Source organism: Lactuca virosa, chromosome 7 (assembly GCF_052849685.1).
Source record: "Lactuca virosa cultivar CGN04683 chromosome 7, Lactuca_virosa_CGN04683_v6, whole genome shotgun sequence".
Classification (NCBI taxonomy): domain Eukaryota; kingdom Viridiplantae; phylum Streptophyta; class Magnoliopsida; order Asterales; family Asteraceae; genus Lactuca; species Lactuca virosa.
The window spans coordinates 238,078,114-238,095,025 of record NC_136432.1 but is presented as its reverse complement, the minus strand read 5'-3'; the positions used below and the strand labels follow the sequence as shown (position 1 = coordinate 238,095,025).

General features: G+C 36.5%; 1 protein-coding gene across 5 annotated transcripts; it reads right to left on the bottom strand.

Moving 5' to 3' along the window:
- Positions 1-1,874: 1,874 nt before the first annotated feature.
- Positions 1,875-6,255, bottom strand: LOC145124594 (uncharacterized). 5 transcript variants are annotated; one of them, XM_079060002.1, is made up of 16 exons: positions 5,789-6,255; positions 5,628-5,659; positions 5,274-5,375; positions 5,149-5,198; positions 4,947-5,039; positions 4,763-4,846; positions 4,593-4,671; positions 4,429-4,511; positions 4,268-4,320; positions 4,070-4,172; positions 3,894-3,983; positions 3,565-3,655; positions 3,377-3,470; positions 3,140-3,239; positions 2,358-2,424; positions 1,875-2,250 (listed from the first exon to the last, which is right to left on the bottom strand). In XM_079060002.1, exons 3-7 carry the CDS (start codon positions 5,341-5,343, stop codon positions 4,645-4,647), a joined length of 324 nt encoding a protein of 107 aa, XP_078916128.1. In that variant the 5' UTR covers positions 5,344-5,375; positions 5,628-5,659; positions 5,789-6,255; the 3' UTR covers positions 1,875-2,250; positions 2,358-2,424; positions 3,140-3,239; positions 3,377-3,470; positions 3,565-3,655; positions 3,894-3,983; positions 4,070-4,172; positions 4,268-4,320; positions 4,429-4,511; positions 4,593-4,644. The 5 variants fall into 5 exon arrangements, with proteins under 5 accessions (XP_078916128.1, XP_078916129.1, XP_078916127.1 ...); XM_079060003.1 differs by having other exon boundaries at positions 5,922-6,255; XM_079060001.1 differs by having other exon boundaries at positions 3,916-3,983; positions 5,628-6,254.
- Between the last annotated feature and the right edge of the window lie 10,657 nt (positions 6,256-16,912).

The following is a 16,912-nucleotide window of genomic DNA, read 5'->3' as shown; positions in this document are numbered from 1 at the left end:
TAATCCAAGGATGATCTTGACTCTTGAAAGCTTGAGTGCCTCACGTGTTACACCTCTAATGGAATCACAAACACCAATAGCAAGGATGAAGGAGAGAAGAGGTAGGGCACTACATATTTCGGCTAAGGTTCTCTAAGAAAGCATAGATCCGAAAATGCCAAGTCAAGGGGTCTTTAAATAGCTGTGGCTGCTAGGGTTTTCAGTGGAAACCCTAATTTCCTCCTTAGGCCCCAAGCAACCCATGGACTCCTTTTATAAGGCCTTGGACGATTTGTATAGGGCATCCCTATAGAAATTCGTCCACCCCATTCCAAGGGAGTCCATTAGCCCAGTCTGCAACTATGAATGATTTGCAAAACCAGTCCCCGTAATTTTAATCAGTCCCTTTAATCCCAAAATTAATTTCTGATTAATACTAATTAAATAATAGGATTTCTAATTAATATATTTTTTTTGAACCGGAAAATCTAATCTACTCCTAAGCTAACAACACCTATTCCACCTAAGTCCACGACGGGACTTGAACCCTCGACCTCAAAGAGGGAGGGCACCACCTGATACCGCTGGGCTACAAGCTCTTTGGTAATATATTATTCTTATAATATATTAATAAACCATTAATTAACATCTTTCTCCAAAAGTCATCCTGTCAAGTTGTTATGGTGAATGCAACCCAAAAGGACCATGCTACTATCAAATCAAGTACATACCAATTATATTTATGGGCTTAGACACCTAATTCAACACTTACTTCCAAATATGTAAATTGACAAACAAATCAAATAGCTCAAACTGCAACCGTAAGAATGCGTCTGAAAAAAATGAAATTTTGTATTAAGCAGTTGTGAGCCATACAAACACTCTAGTCTCGTAGTACGTGTTTTCCTGTTTCCGAAAATATAAAGAACGTCCAAAACGGAGTTCGTATGCAAAAGATACGACCGTTTTAAAAATCCAAAAACCAGTATAATAATGATTTTCTTAAAACCGCTTCTATCCGTTGAGGGACTTGCACACCTCGAATGGAAATTTCGAAAGCATTTTTGGACTCAGGCTATAACCTAATATTTAATTTCAGATTTGAAATATTTTTAGTAAAAATATTTGTAAAAGTCAGAAAAATCAGACGTTTCGACTAATTAGACGCGAAACTTTAAATGCAAATTCCCGGAGTTCTATAGCTTGAAAAATTTATTCGCTCGGGTTTTAGAATCATTGAATTAAAATCTATCATTCGGCACTATCGAAATAAATCACCCGACATCGAGAATTGGACACACGAAACGAGATCCATTTTTTTGACTTAATGGGATATTATGCTTTTGGTTTAAAAAAAAAAACATGCTTGCACACACGGCTTTGCAACCAATAAAAGAGTCGATTTGCCCATAAAAAAAAGATTATGCTAAGTATCTGTCTTAACCAAATTTACACCCTTAAAATCAATCTAATCAATTTTTTTGACATGCTAAGTATCTGTCTTAACCAAATTTACACCCTTAAAATCAATCTAATCAATTTTTTTGACATTTCATTTGACATCATCTTTTTGTTTATTTTTTGTACATTTGATTTGATATATATATATATATATATATATATATATATATATATATATATATATATATATATATAAGAATTAAAAACCGATTTTATATAACCGTTCGAATTTTATAACGTCGCCCGAATTTATAATGTCGTCCGAATTATAAAACTTTGTTCGAAATAATAATAATAATAATAATAATAATAATAATAATAATAATAATAACCAGATGGGGAACCCCCGCGTTGCGGGGGTCATGTGCAACAGGTCTTTAGCAAAATTGAAATATGAACAAAATAACTTTACATAGGGGTAGTTTAGTCACAAATTAATAATGTCAAAACAATAAATAAGCAGCTTTAAATATATACTTTATGTTGTTATGCATTATAAGTTTGTACCTTCATTCCCAATCATCTTTGATCTCTTTTATAATCAGTAAAAAACATCTTTCATCTCTTTTAGAAATGCTACATTTTCCTACTTCTATAATCAATAAAGACAAAGTTAATAATGCAAAATTATAAGTTTAAACTAATAAAAGATGAGCTAAAGTGCCTTCATCAATTTCTTGTATTCGGACCCCTATTTTTTGTATTTCTGTTCCGTCCTGACCAGTAATAAATCCACATTGGTTGTCGCTTCTTTATCATTCGATTCATTTTGAGAGACATCATAGCAGTGACCCGTATAGAACTGTAAACCTAAAGAAAAAATACAAATCAATATACAGATTCGATAAAGAAATGAAATCACAATATCTGGACATCTAGAAAAAACAAAAATCAATTTACAAATAGACATGGTTTACCTTCTGAAGTGAAAGTCTGGAAGATAAAATCAGGAAATCTGGAGGAGGAAATCTGATATCAAGATATCTGTACGAATTTTAAAAAAAAAAACCAAAAAAAAGGTCAAAAAATGGCATATATTTACACCTGCAGAATCAACCAAATGAATTATAATTTCTTTATTTCAAGTCAAAGATTAATTTTACAAAAAAGAACCAACTGCATAACACTAACACCATAAAACATGGCTATTCTTTCTTATGGCTTTTCAAAGAATTGAATGTTGTGGAAAAAGAAAGAATGGGTGACACTATTAATCAACGTGTATCCACTAAACCAAAGTCAACCAATTTAATCTATGACTACAAAAGAATGTTTTAAATAATAAAATTCACAAACCCCAAATCTGTTGGCTGAATTTCAACTTTACATAGTGAAACCCAATGACCCTTTGTATGTATAAATACATGCCAATATGTCATTTGCTCTCAAATTTGTAATTGCTTGCGAGTCGTTTCACCTTTTTATTTCCATTATTATCTACTAAATTGTTAATAAGGTAATATGGAATAATTTACTAAAAATGTAAAAAATGGTGAAACTGAGTTTGAAAAAAGTAAAATGACAACTATATTTAGAAGCTTCAACAGATATACATGTAAATTTCTGTTATATGCGTCTCAATGTTAAAGTAAGAAAAAATACTCCTCTCATCCATAAAATATATGTAATCATTAATTTTTTTAGTGCTAGTTAGTCTTGACACCATGAACTATCTTGATATAATAAAAAAAACACTTACAGGTGATAGCTTCAAACTGTTTTTTTAACAGGCTTAGTCGACTCGCCTGTCACCATACATGATGCCATATGAAAATCTGCATTTGTTTTTTTCCACAGCACTACAAAAAAAACCGAGATTACCTCCTCAGTTATAAAACCTTTTCCAAGGAAACACATTCAACCTCAACATTCAACCTTTGAAAAAACAATCGTGAGGTGCGAGTTTGTGATCAGAAAATGGAAAAATGAGACATACCTTGTTAGTAATTTACTAACTTTAGTAACAAAGAGCAAATCATTTTTATTATACGTCACATGATCATTCTATTTTCCTTGAATTTACAGTCCTCCTGGAAAAAAAATGTAAGTACAATTTTATTTTCTAAAGGGATTAGAATCACATGAACGAAGTTAATGTAAAACTGAAGCCGACATCATTTACACCTATTTTCAAAACTTCAATTATCTTAGCATACAACTCTTTTTCCTCTTTTACTCCTCCAGTTTTACTTTCCCATTTACACCTCTTTTACTCCTGAAAAAAAAAACATTAAAATGCTAGATTTGTGTTAAATTCTAGCACAACAGCAAAAGAAACACGTGGGCAAGATAACACTAAAGTAATCACTAAAAATTAGAAACATTAAATGTTTTTACCTGCTTGGTAAGTAAATAAATTAAGATTTATGCATATATCAGTTAGAAAAAATGACATAATGAGGGTCTCACAAAATATGTAAGAAAATTATTAATTGTAGAGTATCAATATGTACCAAATACAGTCAATCATCATACCCCCTATGACATGATAACGTTCTCCTTCAATCGAGTTTATTTCCAACAGAGGGCCAGATATCTGGCATCTGATTTTATTAAAAAAATTTAATAAAAAAAGTACATCAGGTAAGATATTCAAAACTAAAACTGAAAAAGAAAAAAAAACACATACAAAAGGGCAGCCCTGCAGCTGCCCGGAGACTGGCGGTCAGCTCCCGGTCAGCTTTGTCTCTCCTCCTCCACAGTTCTTGAACAGCATCTTCAAGATCCCTGACCTGAAAACATAGAACAGAAACAAAAGGCCAATTTCGTAATTATCAACATTTTGTAGTAAAATAAAAACTCATGTTTGTTTATTAATTATTCATACCTGATAACATTCTCCACAACATGTAGCACATCTATACTGCAGGTTATCGTCCACTTGGAATTGCAAATATTTTTCATCAATGCATTAATATTTTCCAAATTTTATTTTATTTTTAAAAAAAAAAATTAAAGATTGACATTTATTAAGAGTTAAAAGAAAACCTAATTCCATCACAGTGACAATGCACCCAACATTGACAGACATCACAACAAACCATGGGTGTTGACTCTGCGTCTCTATAGACCTGAAATTATTATAAAAATATATATATATAAACTTTGTTTATATAAAGTAAAATGTTCAAAGTATAGAATATAAGTTATACCTTTAAACAAACAGGGCAGTAATTTCCTTTCACAAACAATCTCCCACAATCATCACAACATGTATACCCTAAAAACCACCTGCAAATTGTTGGATATAAGGTTGATTTTATTTTAAAAAAAAAAACTTTTTAAAATTTTAATGTTGTAAGTGAAAATAAGTATGTCTGACACTTAAACCATTTCCTGGAACTGTGGATGCACAACTGTGACACCTTGTATGCTTAGGGCACAAATAAGGTCCACTACTAACATTCTACACAATTTAAATATATATAAATAACACTATGGTGAATCTAACATGATGTTCAATATAGGAAATTAAAGTTTTTTACTTTTTACAAATTACAATTTACCTTGTGTGGAGGTTGTTGACAATAACAGTGATGTGCACCATCACATCTTTTGCAAAACATTAGCTTGTTTGGATCACCAGTCCTACTGCACACCTGGGTTTTTATAAAAATTATATATTTATATGATTATGTGATTTATATCAACAACATGATTGAAAAATATTGTAAACAGAAGGATAATTCGGATTGATTGAAAATATACCTCACATGTACGACATGAAGGGCAAGTCCAAGAACTCCAGTGAAACAGATCTGAAATAAAAACCCTAAATTATCAAGATTTAAGAATTATGAAACATGTTAGCAAGTAGCAACAGGAGATTGTACCTCTATTTTGAGCCCAAGATTTCACACAGCTTTTGTGATATTTCTTGTTACAAGTTTTGTATGGTAGCATCTTTCTAGCTCTATCACTTCCTTCATTTTCACCTAAGAAACAGAGGCGACACATAACTTTAGAGCAATTTTGAACCCTATAACATGAAACTCCCAACAATAATTTCTACTTTTGCTATCTTTCAGATCATCTTCAACATCATCGACTTACTCTAGACCATGAGCAAAACTTCAATATAACATTATAAAGTGACATGGCATGAAGGAAATTGGTATTTCATCTTAAAAGAGTTGATTTAAGTAGAAGATAAATAGAATAAAAATGGAGAAACAGGGATTCAAAACCTGATGAGTATATAAGCTGAGTTCTTCAAAACCTGGAACCAAAAAATCAAATCAAATTATAAATTTATACCTAATGGATTCAAATCAAATAAGGTATATGGGTTAGATCGAGTATATAAAGGGAGGGTGATGAACGACACGTGTCCACAAAGAATACGGACTGCTGTAGTCGCTGCTGCTGCCGCCAACGACCTTCATCTACCGCCGTCGGTGCTTCTACCATCGCAGGTAACAATCGATGCCCTACCGTCGTTGATTTCCCGCTGATTGATCAGACGAAACCAAGAGACATACCTGCAATCGTGACATGACAAACGGAAGGGACAACCGAACCGTGTCCGGCTCCACTACGCCGAAAGACGACCTAGAAAACGCAGAGCATCCATGGAGAAGCCGAGATAATGACGGTGGGAGAAGGAAAGACAGCGAGAGAGAGGGAGAGGCGATAAAAGCAGTCAGAATCAGTCTGGGAGAGGAAAATGAAGCTGTGAAAGGATGGATGTAGGGAAAATGAAGCTGTGAAAGGATGGATGTAGAAGGAACCGGATGTAGAAGGTCGGTAGAAAGAGGCGGTGGAACGTGGGATTAAACTAACCAGGTATGCTAACTAACCCAGGCTAACTTTCATATCTTTAATAATGGAACACAAAAAGGATATGAATAAATTAATTAAAGAGGTACAGGGACCAGATATGTAAATCAAGGGACCAAACCTGGACAAAATATATCAATTTCACTATTCTTTTCGTCCACAATTTTAATATATATATAATAATAATAATATAAATTAAAAATAAATTAAAATAACAAAAAAACAAAATTTAAAAAAAAAATGCAGAAAACCAAAAAAAAATTTAACACGCATAACTCTGTGATTCACTGACCATATCGGTACCCCCTCCCCCTCCCTCTCTCTCTCTCTCTGCAATAGAGGAAAAAGGAGCTGCAACTCCTCCCTTTCTCTCCCGACCACACAGCAACCTCAACATCACCGATCGCCGCCCACAGCTCCGCCAGTCCCCCTCCCTCGGCTGCCTACCTCTTTCCTTCACTATCGAAAAACACCACCACCATCAAGGGTGGTATTGTTGCTGCTAGTACCACTGCGAAACCACCACCCTCTCCATTCCTTCCTTTTTTCTGGTGATCAGAGCAACCCTCCGCCACCACTGTCGACGCAAATCGCGTCCACCCACCTTTCGACTACCGTTCCGACATCTACCCACCATCGCACACATTGCCGCCGAAGGAAGATAAACAAGCCTCGAAAAGCAGTCGGAAACGCCGACTGCCACCACCCCACACGACCCACTCCGCCATCACCAACCGCTGCCACCATCTCCGGCTATCACTATGAGTTCGGACCAGCCACATCCCTGCTACAGTAGGTATCGATTAAACACCACCTTTGAAATTGATTTGGTTTCATTTGTTCGTGAATCAACTGGAATCAAAAGACCCGAAGATTTGGTGGGTCTCGTTTTTTTTGGTTTGCTGTAATCTTCATTCCTGAAAACGAATAAGGAAGGAAAGCAACTGTGCAAACATGGTTACAGTTTAATTAATTATGACCCTCAAGTTGCTGATCTTTACAATTTTGTCCCTTCTCTTTATTTGAATTAATTATTTAAACCCCAATATGAGAATGGGTTACAAATATAGTCCTAAGCCTCCAACTTGGATTTAAAATGTACACATCAGCCCCCTATGTTGGAAATAAATTTCGAGATCAGTCCCTCGTTGAATGGTTTTAGCGAAATCAATCCCTAGAAACTATTTGTGTTAACAAAGACCACCCTATACTAAAAAATTAATACCAAAACTACCATTTTGGTTTTATTAGGTAATTTAAATATACCCGATGGTTCGTTTTAAGAACAAGGAACGTCACATAACAACTTTCACGACAAGTCTCACACCACGAGCCTCGTTCACGCTACGAAAGTGAGTTCTTACGGCCCCTTTTTAATATTCTAATTATTTCGAGGGGGAGGGGAGGGGGGGGGGGGGGGAATACATGTGCCAATATATTTTATTTATACAAACCAATTTCATATTTATACGAAAATACAATAAACCTTGTTTATAAAAATATTATTATTTAACAATTTACCATATTGTTACGAATAAAGTAGTATAAGTTTTTCGTATACGTATTATGATTATTTTATCGTGAAATAACCATTTCACACAAAAAATACTACACAATACAAAATTATATGATTTTTATGTGACATTGCATATTATAACAAGTACGTTATGAAACTCTATAGTATTTTAAGGATTAAAGTTATTATTAAACATGTTTATTTATATGTTTAAGTACACCACGTTTATACATGTACATATGTTCATTAATTTGAAACATTCATTTTTATAAAAGCGAGCACATTACACTTTTACATATATGTCAAACATACTCGACTTTTATAAACTTTATACAACGATATTCATTATGCTTAGAACTTACCCATAAGCAATTTAGGGCTGAGAGTTATTCACAAACTTTTTAGTTAAGGGCTTTTTAGTGAGACGCTACGTTATTCATTAGCTGAGTTTAAATACTTAGCATACCCAACACTACTGTAACCGTTAATCTTCGGAGCGAGATACATATGTATAGATATACGGGGTTGACATCCCCACCTGCGGTTGCTAGCTACAACCCTCGACTGATCAATCGAAGCGGGTGATAGGTGTCTACAATTTTTACTACAACGTCCAATGAGGCATTGTAGGGGGTACACTCAGTCATATAGCTCGGTTATAGGACAAACTAAAAACATTAACTAGAATATCTCTCTCTCTCTCTCTCTCTCTCTCTCGCTCGCTCTCTCTCTCTCACTCACTAACAACCATGTGTTTGGTTGCTTTCAAAGCTATTTTTAAGTATGAAATTACTTATGTAATATAACAGTTTGGTTTTCAAGGATATTCAAAGGTTTATTACAAACATAGTTTAAAGTATGGATTTACTTATACAAAAGATACATTTTGGCTTTCAAGGATTTATTACAAGCACAGTTTAAAGTATGGATTTACTTATACAGAAATACATTTTGGGTTTTTGAAGACTCATTGCAAACACTGTTTGTAACTATCGTTATACATACAAAGATAATACTTTTTAGACTTTTTAAAAGTATTATTGCGGTTAGAAGAAAACCTGTAACGCTCACCAGCCTTGTGTTGACCCTCAAAACTACATGTATTCTCAGGAAATCTTTAAATAGACACTCCAGACGGATTGGATTATAGGTGACCTAGTTTACTTGCTGTTGTACTATATGCCTATCAGTTAAGGCAATTCATGTATTATTATTATTATTTGTAAAAACCTTGTATTCAAACATCAAGATGGAATGTAAATGATATTTTGTTTATTGTTGTACTTGTGCTATATATTCAATTTACCTGTGATCCATGAACTTAGTCGCACAAACCGGCGTGTTCTGTCGCCTCGGCCGGGGGTGTGACAAGAAGTTACTGTGCACGTTCAGAGATTCGCAACCCTTCGTTTTCTCAAGTCTTGCTGAACCATTAAAAGAGACATCGGTAACGAATGCACTATTCATCACTCGACATGGATTACGAAATCCACATTTGACTCATTCAGAAGTTACTGTTCACGTTCAGAGATTCGCAACCCTTCGTTTTCGCAAGTCTCGCTGAACCATTAAGAGAGTCGATGTTTTTAGATCTAAGCATATTTTTCTAGAAACTTTTCAGCATTCAGAGATTTTTTCATGCTTATCTCGAAGATTGAAGGAGGCCATTTGTTTTTACAAGGGGGAGTTTGACTTCTCAGATCTGTGTGCTTGGATGGTGATCCGTTGCGACCGTTCACAACCTGTCGTATTCCCCCTGTTCCCAAATTAGTTGTTTCTCGTTGCGGCTAACTGCGATCCATTGTGATCATTCGCAGTCTATCGTAATGCTGCATTTTGTCTCAATATTTTTTCAACTCATTGCGATCCATCACAAGTCCTCCAAAAGATCATGTTCAACTACGATCAATCACAACCAATTGAAAAATGTTCACTCAATTACAAGCAACTTCAATCATCGCAAGCTTTTTTAAGTTTGACTTCATGTTACCTCATGCATTGCAATCTATCAAGAGAATTCATTTTCTCATAATTCAAATCTGATTTGGTAATGTAACTTTATTTCTTTTGTTTTCTAAGTTCTAATCCTTTAGATCTCATAATTTCCAACTTTTTTTTCAAAAATGACTAAGATCTTCCATGCAACTTTTTTTCAAATTCTTCAAAGACGTTGTTAGAACAAAGTTCAATTAGGATCGTTAGATTCTATGCAGGCAAACAATTAAGAACGTAATTATGAACACGAGAATGACTTTGAATGTGTCGTATGATTAAAACTTCTACACCTCAGAAGAGCTCGATTAAGAACTTCGACTGTAGAGGTGTTTAGGGTTACAAAACAATAAACGTAATAATCAACAGCATGTAATGCATACATGCATGCATATTTATAGTATAACCCTACTAGATAATCACGGATGGACGGGCCCAATCCGGATACAAAACATAAGCCCATGACGCAACACAATTAAACTCAACAATCTCCCCCTTTGCGTCAGTGGAGCCGAAAGCTCACTTTGGAAGAGCTGCAGAAGACTTCTTTATTGTTTTGAACACCTTCGGTATGATGGCCAAAAGATGATAGCGAAACGTAATATACCACCGAAGCATGTCCGTGAAGTTCTTCTTATCTGCTTCCGAGTTCTGCTTGCACCGATGAATGATGTTAATGATGTGCTCCAAGCAGTCGGTTGAAAATAAATGTTTATCAACAAGAGCGAATAAAAATCTGTGTGCTTCGCCTTTTGTAAACATCACAGTAAGATGTGTTGAATCTATTTGGCCCATCTTCATTTTATTCACATCCCCTGGTTTCGGTGTTGGCTTAACCGTCGGTTTCTTGTTCATGACTTTCGCTATCTCCTGATCCATAGCAGCAACCTCATGGATGTAAGAAGCCAACATCCTCTTCAAGTGCTCCAATATCGGCTCATATTCCCTCGGATTTGTGAGCAAAATGTTAAACAGCAGAATCTAGTCATGAGGATTTAGATTTGGAAGGTCTGCCAGGGAGATCATCGACACCGAGTTTGCTGATCCTCGTGTGATTTTGAAATTGACATTTACAAATTTCCCAACAGGCGAAGGCTTGAGTACCTTAACAGTAACAATCTTCTGTGCACTCCATGTCAAGTACTGAGGTTGTCCATACTTCAGATAGAAATCAATAAGCTCTCGGTCAACCTTTGGATGAGGGAAAGGAACTTCAACAGTCGAGTCAAAACAGTGAAATGTGAATGCCTTTCTTGTTATTGGCATGTCGAACTGTGATTCCTTTGAGTTGTGACAATCAAATGAAGCAACAGGTTCCAACCAGTAAACACTTGGAAACTCTATAGCCTCATTGATAAGTTTTTCTTTTGTCTACAGGGGAAACAAGGCCTTTTTGCAGTTTAAGGCTTCTTCTTCTTCCTTATTCCTCCTTTCCCTCTCCTCAGCCTCCTTCGCAACCTTTAGATTTTCATCCAACTCTCGGTCTCTCTTCTTTCTTTTGAGAGCCTCAGCAATGATTTCTTCAACGTCATCATCACTGTCATCATTGATCACCTTCTGCTTGATAAAAGAACCAGAACCCGAAGCTTCATTACCCTTTGGTTCGGTTGTGACTTTCGGTTGAGCAGATTCTGTCTTAACGATAACCCTCGGTTGAGCATGAGCACCTTCTCCCCCTTGTTTTGGAGGTGTGAATCTCTCCGAAACACCCTTCATCTCGTGTAACATGGCAAGGGCAGGAAGAAGTTTTGTAGTTAGATGATTCCTTATGGTTAAAGTAAGGATAGGATCATGAGCACCAAGAAGATTGGTCAGCATGTCCTTGACATCCCCAGCACAGCTACGAAAGACGGCCCTTTCGGTTTTCAACAAAGAAATTTCTTTTTCTGCTTGGGCGAGCTGCACTTTCTGTACTTCAATTGTGGATGATTGTCGGGCAAGATCTTCCTTCAGAGCACTTTCTTTTGCCAAATCAGCGTGAAGAGATTCAAGTCTAGAATTCACCGAACTGATAAGTGAAGTGTTCTCGGCTTGGATGGAGGAACGCACAGCCTCAAACTTTGTTTGCTCTTCTTGAAGAGACTTTGAGAAAGATTCCACAGAAGCATTCACCTTTGCTGCATTTGTATCAGCATGCCCTTTAAGTGACTCAAGAAAGATCTGAGTACTATGAACAATCTCATTAATATCAGTGGTGGCCTTTTGGCAAGAGGAGGTAGACTCATTAACAGCTTTGGTGGACTTTTCAATGGACTCAATGTATTGTTTAAGAGCAGTGTCCAAAAAGGCTTTAAGCACAACACCACGATAGGACTTGCTGTCATCAAGCAATTTATCCAATTTCTCATGAATGCTCTGCAAGTGTTGGCTGGTGATAGGAGCATCATCATCCTCATCGATAGGAAGCCGATAGGGACTGAAGTATGTAGAATCATACTCATCATTAGCACCACCGAGAGTGGCACCGGAATCGGTTGAATTTGAGGGTGAAAGAGGTTTAGTGATGACTAGAGGTTCAGTTTCAGTAGTTGCCCCCGTATCGGATACGTTGACTCCTACTGTCGGTTCAGGAATAGTAGTGGTAGTGGATTGGGAAATTATAGGAGGGGGTAAGGGAGTTGTAGAAATAGGAATGGAAGAAACTGGTGGTGGTGGTGGTATAGAAGTTGTTGTTGGAGATGTGGTAGGTGGTGGAATAGGAGGAACCGAAACTGGAACTGTCTGTTTCGGTGATGGAGGTGGTGTTGGAAGTTTGTTATGAGGAGATTCGGTTGGAGTAGGAGATCGGGGAGGAGTGTTACCTCTCGGTGATTCATGATGAACTTCCTCTTCTTCATCCTCATCATCGTGTTCTGAACTGGGAGGAGTAGGACTCTTGGACCTTTTTGCCATCTTTTAAGCTTCTTCGGTTTAGAAGAATCCCCTTTCTCAGACTTTCGCTTCTTGGACTTGGCAGTCTTAGACTTATCATCCTCTGTTCGCTCTTTCTTGGTAGTAGTCCGTTTCCCTCGGTTACTAGGCTTGTCCACAGCATCTAGGGCAGCCTGCTGTTCAGGAGATAGGACTCTCGGTTCCATGGGAGGAAGTTTGTGATATTCAGCTATGAGTTTACTCTCAGTGGAGACACATCTGTACATTGTCTCTGGGATAGAACCAATGTGAGGAAACTTTCTGGGATCAGAGATAATGATTTTCTTGGTGTGAAACGTCGCAATAGATGCGACTAGGGCATCCTTCATTACCGGAATATCCAAAGAAGTAATCGCCCTTCGTGTTATGATAGTCCAGAATCGACCACACGAAATTTCCGAATGTCTTGTAGAAGTGTTGAGGCTTTGCACCACTTGGGACCAGATAATCGTCCCGTAATCAAGATTGAGACCATTGTAAAGGCCGTAGAGAAGGGTTAGAAAACCCTTACTGGTGCCATCAGATCCACCACTCCTCTCCGCCAAACTCTTGATGAGGAGGGTTAGCAATCCATTCCAATGGGGTGGTAAGCAAGACTTCTTGACCTTCGTAACCGTGGTAAGTACGTCAGTATAGCCCATCTCGTAAAGCATCGAGAACAGTTGGGTAGTGGTGATGAAGTCGGGCGAGATTACAGATGAATCTACAGCAAGTTGTAACTGGGAACAAAATTTCCCTTTTGAAATTGAAGCCTTATGAGAATGGATTTGAAAGTAGATTCGTTCCTTGTTCTTGTCATAAGAGGCAGTAGAGTAAACCTGTGATAAAAGTGACATAGGAACGGCTTCCACCTGTGTTAGGGCTAGAACCAGTGGTGAATACTTCAAACACTCAACCACCTGTAGCATATACGAATCGTACAGAAAAGGATTTAGTTCAGTAATCATGTTCTGATTTGGCTTTATCGAAAGCAATGTGGACGAAGCAGTTTGATCGTGAATCGATGAAGAAGTCGCCATTGTTGATCGAAGAAAAAAGATGAACAGTTTCAACTTGCCTTGTAATTTGAGAGAATTTGTTGCTGGTAAAAGACAAATAAAATTAGAAACCCTTTATATACCGTTGCCAGGAGAGAGAAAAATCATCATGATAATGACGCGATCACTAAAACGTTGCCTGAAAAAGCGCGATGTGACAGGTTGGTTACTCCCAGGTATACGTCAGCACGCGTGGGTATAGAGACCGTTCAAATTCACGCGCCCAAAATCTTATCCTCAATCGTCGTTTGAAATTCAGTATCGCTCCAAGATTTAGGATTACCCCTGTTTCGCCAAAAGATAAACAAAAATCGAACCAACAGCAACCAGAATGTTGGAAAATAAAAATTTTCGTGCAATAGAGTGACAAAAGATAAAGAAATAAAGCAAAATGTGTATTGGATGTGAGTGATGTCTCATTAGAAGACAGAAAGCAGGTGATTCCGGGCAAGAATCGCTTCCTTCAAAGTCAAGAGAGACTTGAAGTGTTTGTGTAGGTCCCCGTGAAATAACTATCAAGTATTTGTAGAGAAACATTGAAAGGGTTCTTTTTAATTCATAGGCTTAGGGTGGCTTATCTTCAACCAAACGTCGATTCTTAACATAAGATCGAACATTGGAAGAAGTACTTGTGAGACCAATGTGTTCTGTTGAACAAGTAGGTGGGATATGATTTATAGTGACTAAAGAAGTGATAGAAATCTCAAAAACAAAAATAAACTGGATCTTTTTGGGAAGAAAAGCCTTGGTGTTAGACAAATTCATAAAAGATCTGTCACACCCCCAAACCAAGGATGGCGGAAACGTCTGGGGGTGGAGGACTTCATGTATAGTATCATAACAACAATTGTAATAGTAATTCAAGCAAACACAACCAACATATATATAATTGAAAAAGTTACATCATTGTATGAATTACATGTTTACGAATCAATTACAATATGTTGACAAAATATGAAATAGTAGACGCCTTAGCGTCCCATCCTCAAAAGCACTTGGTTACCTGTTTAATGATTTCCTGAGAATACAAGTTGTTTGGAAAAGTGTCAACACAAAGGTTGGTGAGTTCATAAGCTTTTGTTTGATATTATTAAAAGCCTTTCGTTTGTAAAAGTAGTATTTGTTTTAGAAAATCCAATATTTTCCTTAAAATGTATATGTAGTCTTAAATTCAAAGACCGAAATGTATAAGTAACTTTTCTTACTTATAATAAATAATGTAAGTTTAAATCGACATAAACTCGTTTAATTTTAATGAAATTCCCGTAAATTCCAATATTTATTAATACTTTGTGTGAGTTTATTATAACCATGCTATGACCAAGGTTGCCTAAAACGACGTTCTTCGGGCGTCGGAAATGTTATGACATTTGTCACCCCAGACCTATCGGTCTAACTGTTGCATGCAGTTTAGGTGTGGGTTTGTCAAACCCAATATAGATCTATACACAACTATCACGCTCTCCCTCAAGGAGACTCTGGTTACAATACAGGACTTAATGGTAGTTTGAAGTAAATGTCTCACAAAGTCATTAACGGAATTACGTGTTATGAAAACTTGGTACCGTATGGCCGTACCTTGCTTAATGAAAATATCCTTTGTATAAATGTACCCTTTTTAAATGTATGTGTTATGTAATGTATCATAAACTATACCTATTATAGTTTATCAATCAAGGGTAGTACGTAGTAATGTATGCAAACTATATTCAAAATAGTTTATTAAATGTTTGAATGTATCGGTTGTACTTTGATTATAATCACTTGTTATTCTTTATATTTTATATGTCCAAATCCATTTGTAAACTGATATGTGTCTAAATATTAAGATGAAATGTCATATATTGCAATAACATATAATCACATAAAGATATACACCTTGCTCAACATGTTACAAGGTGAAATGAAATTGACAGCAACTTTTCGTTGAATACAGTTTCTATTACTGTTCTTAGAAAATTTATAGAAAAATCATCAAAGCTCTAAATCCAAATCCGCAAATTCTGAGAGTTTGGAATATGAGTCTAGTTTGTTCGTAAATTTTATCATGATTTTTAGTGATCTCTAACAGAGGTGAAATGTTCATAATCACAGACTGGTCCGGGTTTGCCTCTGAAATGACAGGCAGTTTTGTAAAAATCACCATAAACTGTAGAAAAATCATATGGAGATGTGCAAGTAGCCATTTTAAAGCTAAGAGTTTGAACTACTTGCACCTGGAACAATTTTGAAAACTAAAATATTTAAGTTGACCAAAACAGTCCGTGATCGAAGTCCATCTTTTCTGATGTAATCTGTTAGAAAAAGTTTAATTATGTTCTTGATGATTTTACTTGTATTCCCCCCTTAAAACTTAAGAAAAACATGTAAATGTAGGGGTATGAACTCACCCTATGTGGTTTCAGTAGATGAAAGTGAGAGAGAGGAAGTGTTCAACCCAAGGACACTAAGAAGATGTCTTGATGATTCGAGAATCTAACATCGAATAAGATGGAATTTGTGTAAGATATCAATGATTTGAGTAGAATGGAGTGTAATAATTATATGAATGATGAAGATACTTACTAATTGAAGAAAGAAATCCCTGAAGAAAGCCTTGAAGTTCTTGAAGTTGAGAGAAAAGATGAGAGAATTTTGGAGAGTGTCCTTTGGTTGCTAAGTGTAGAATGAAAGAACTTTATGGAGAATGAGGAGAGAGGATCAATCCTCCAGCTCTTAGAACGTGGGAAGAGCTGGAGATTGGGTGTAAAGGTCCACTAAGGAGACAAGGGGTAGTGGGAAAAAGTGGCTGATCATAGAGTGAGGTGGTGGTGGTTTGCTTTTGCCATAAATTAAGGAAAAGCAAATATTCCCTCAATAATTAGTTCAACCACTAATTCTTTTAATATATTTTTATAAAACCCTGGAGATTTATATATTTTGGGGCCTTAGTTTATAAAATAAAGTTTTGGGTGAAAATCTCACGTTAAAATAATGAAAAACAGAGTTAAAACGAAGTCGTAGTCGAAAAACCGGTAAAAAGGGGCCGTCTGCGAGACCTCTCGCATGGAGGCCGAATTCGGACCCTCGCATGCGAGGCTGCTGTCTGATGGCTTCGGATTCGGTCTCCTGAGAGGCTTCAGCTTCGGTCCTGATGAGAGGCTTCGGATCCGAGGCCTCGGATGAGAGGCTTCGGTCCTGAAGCTTCAGTTCCAGGTCCTTAAGGCTATTTTACCCGTTTTTACCCCGTTTCAAGCGA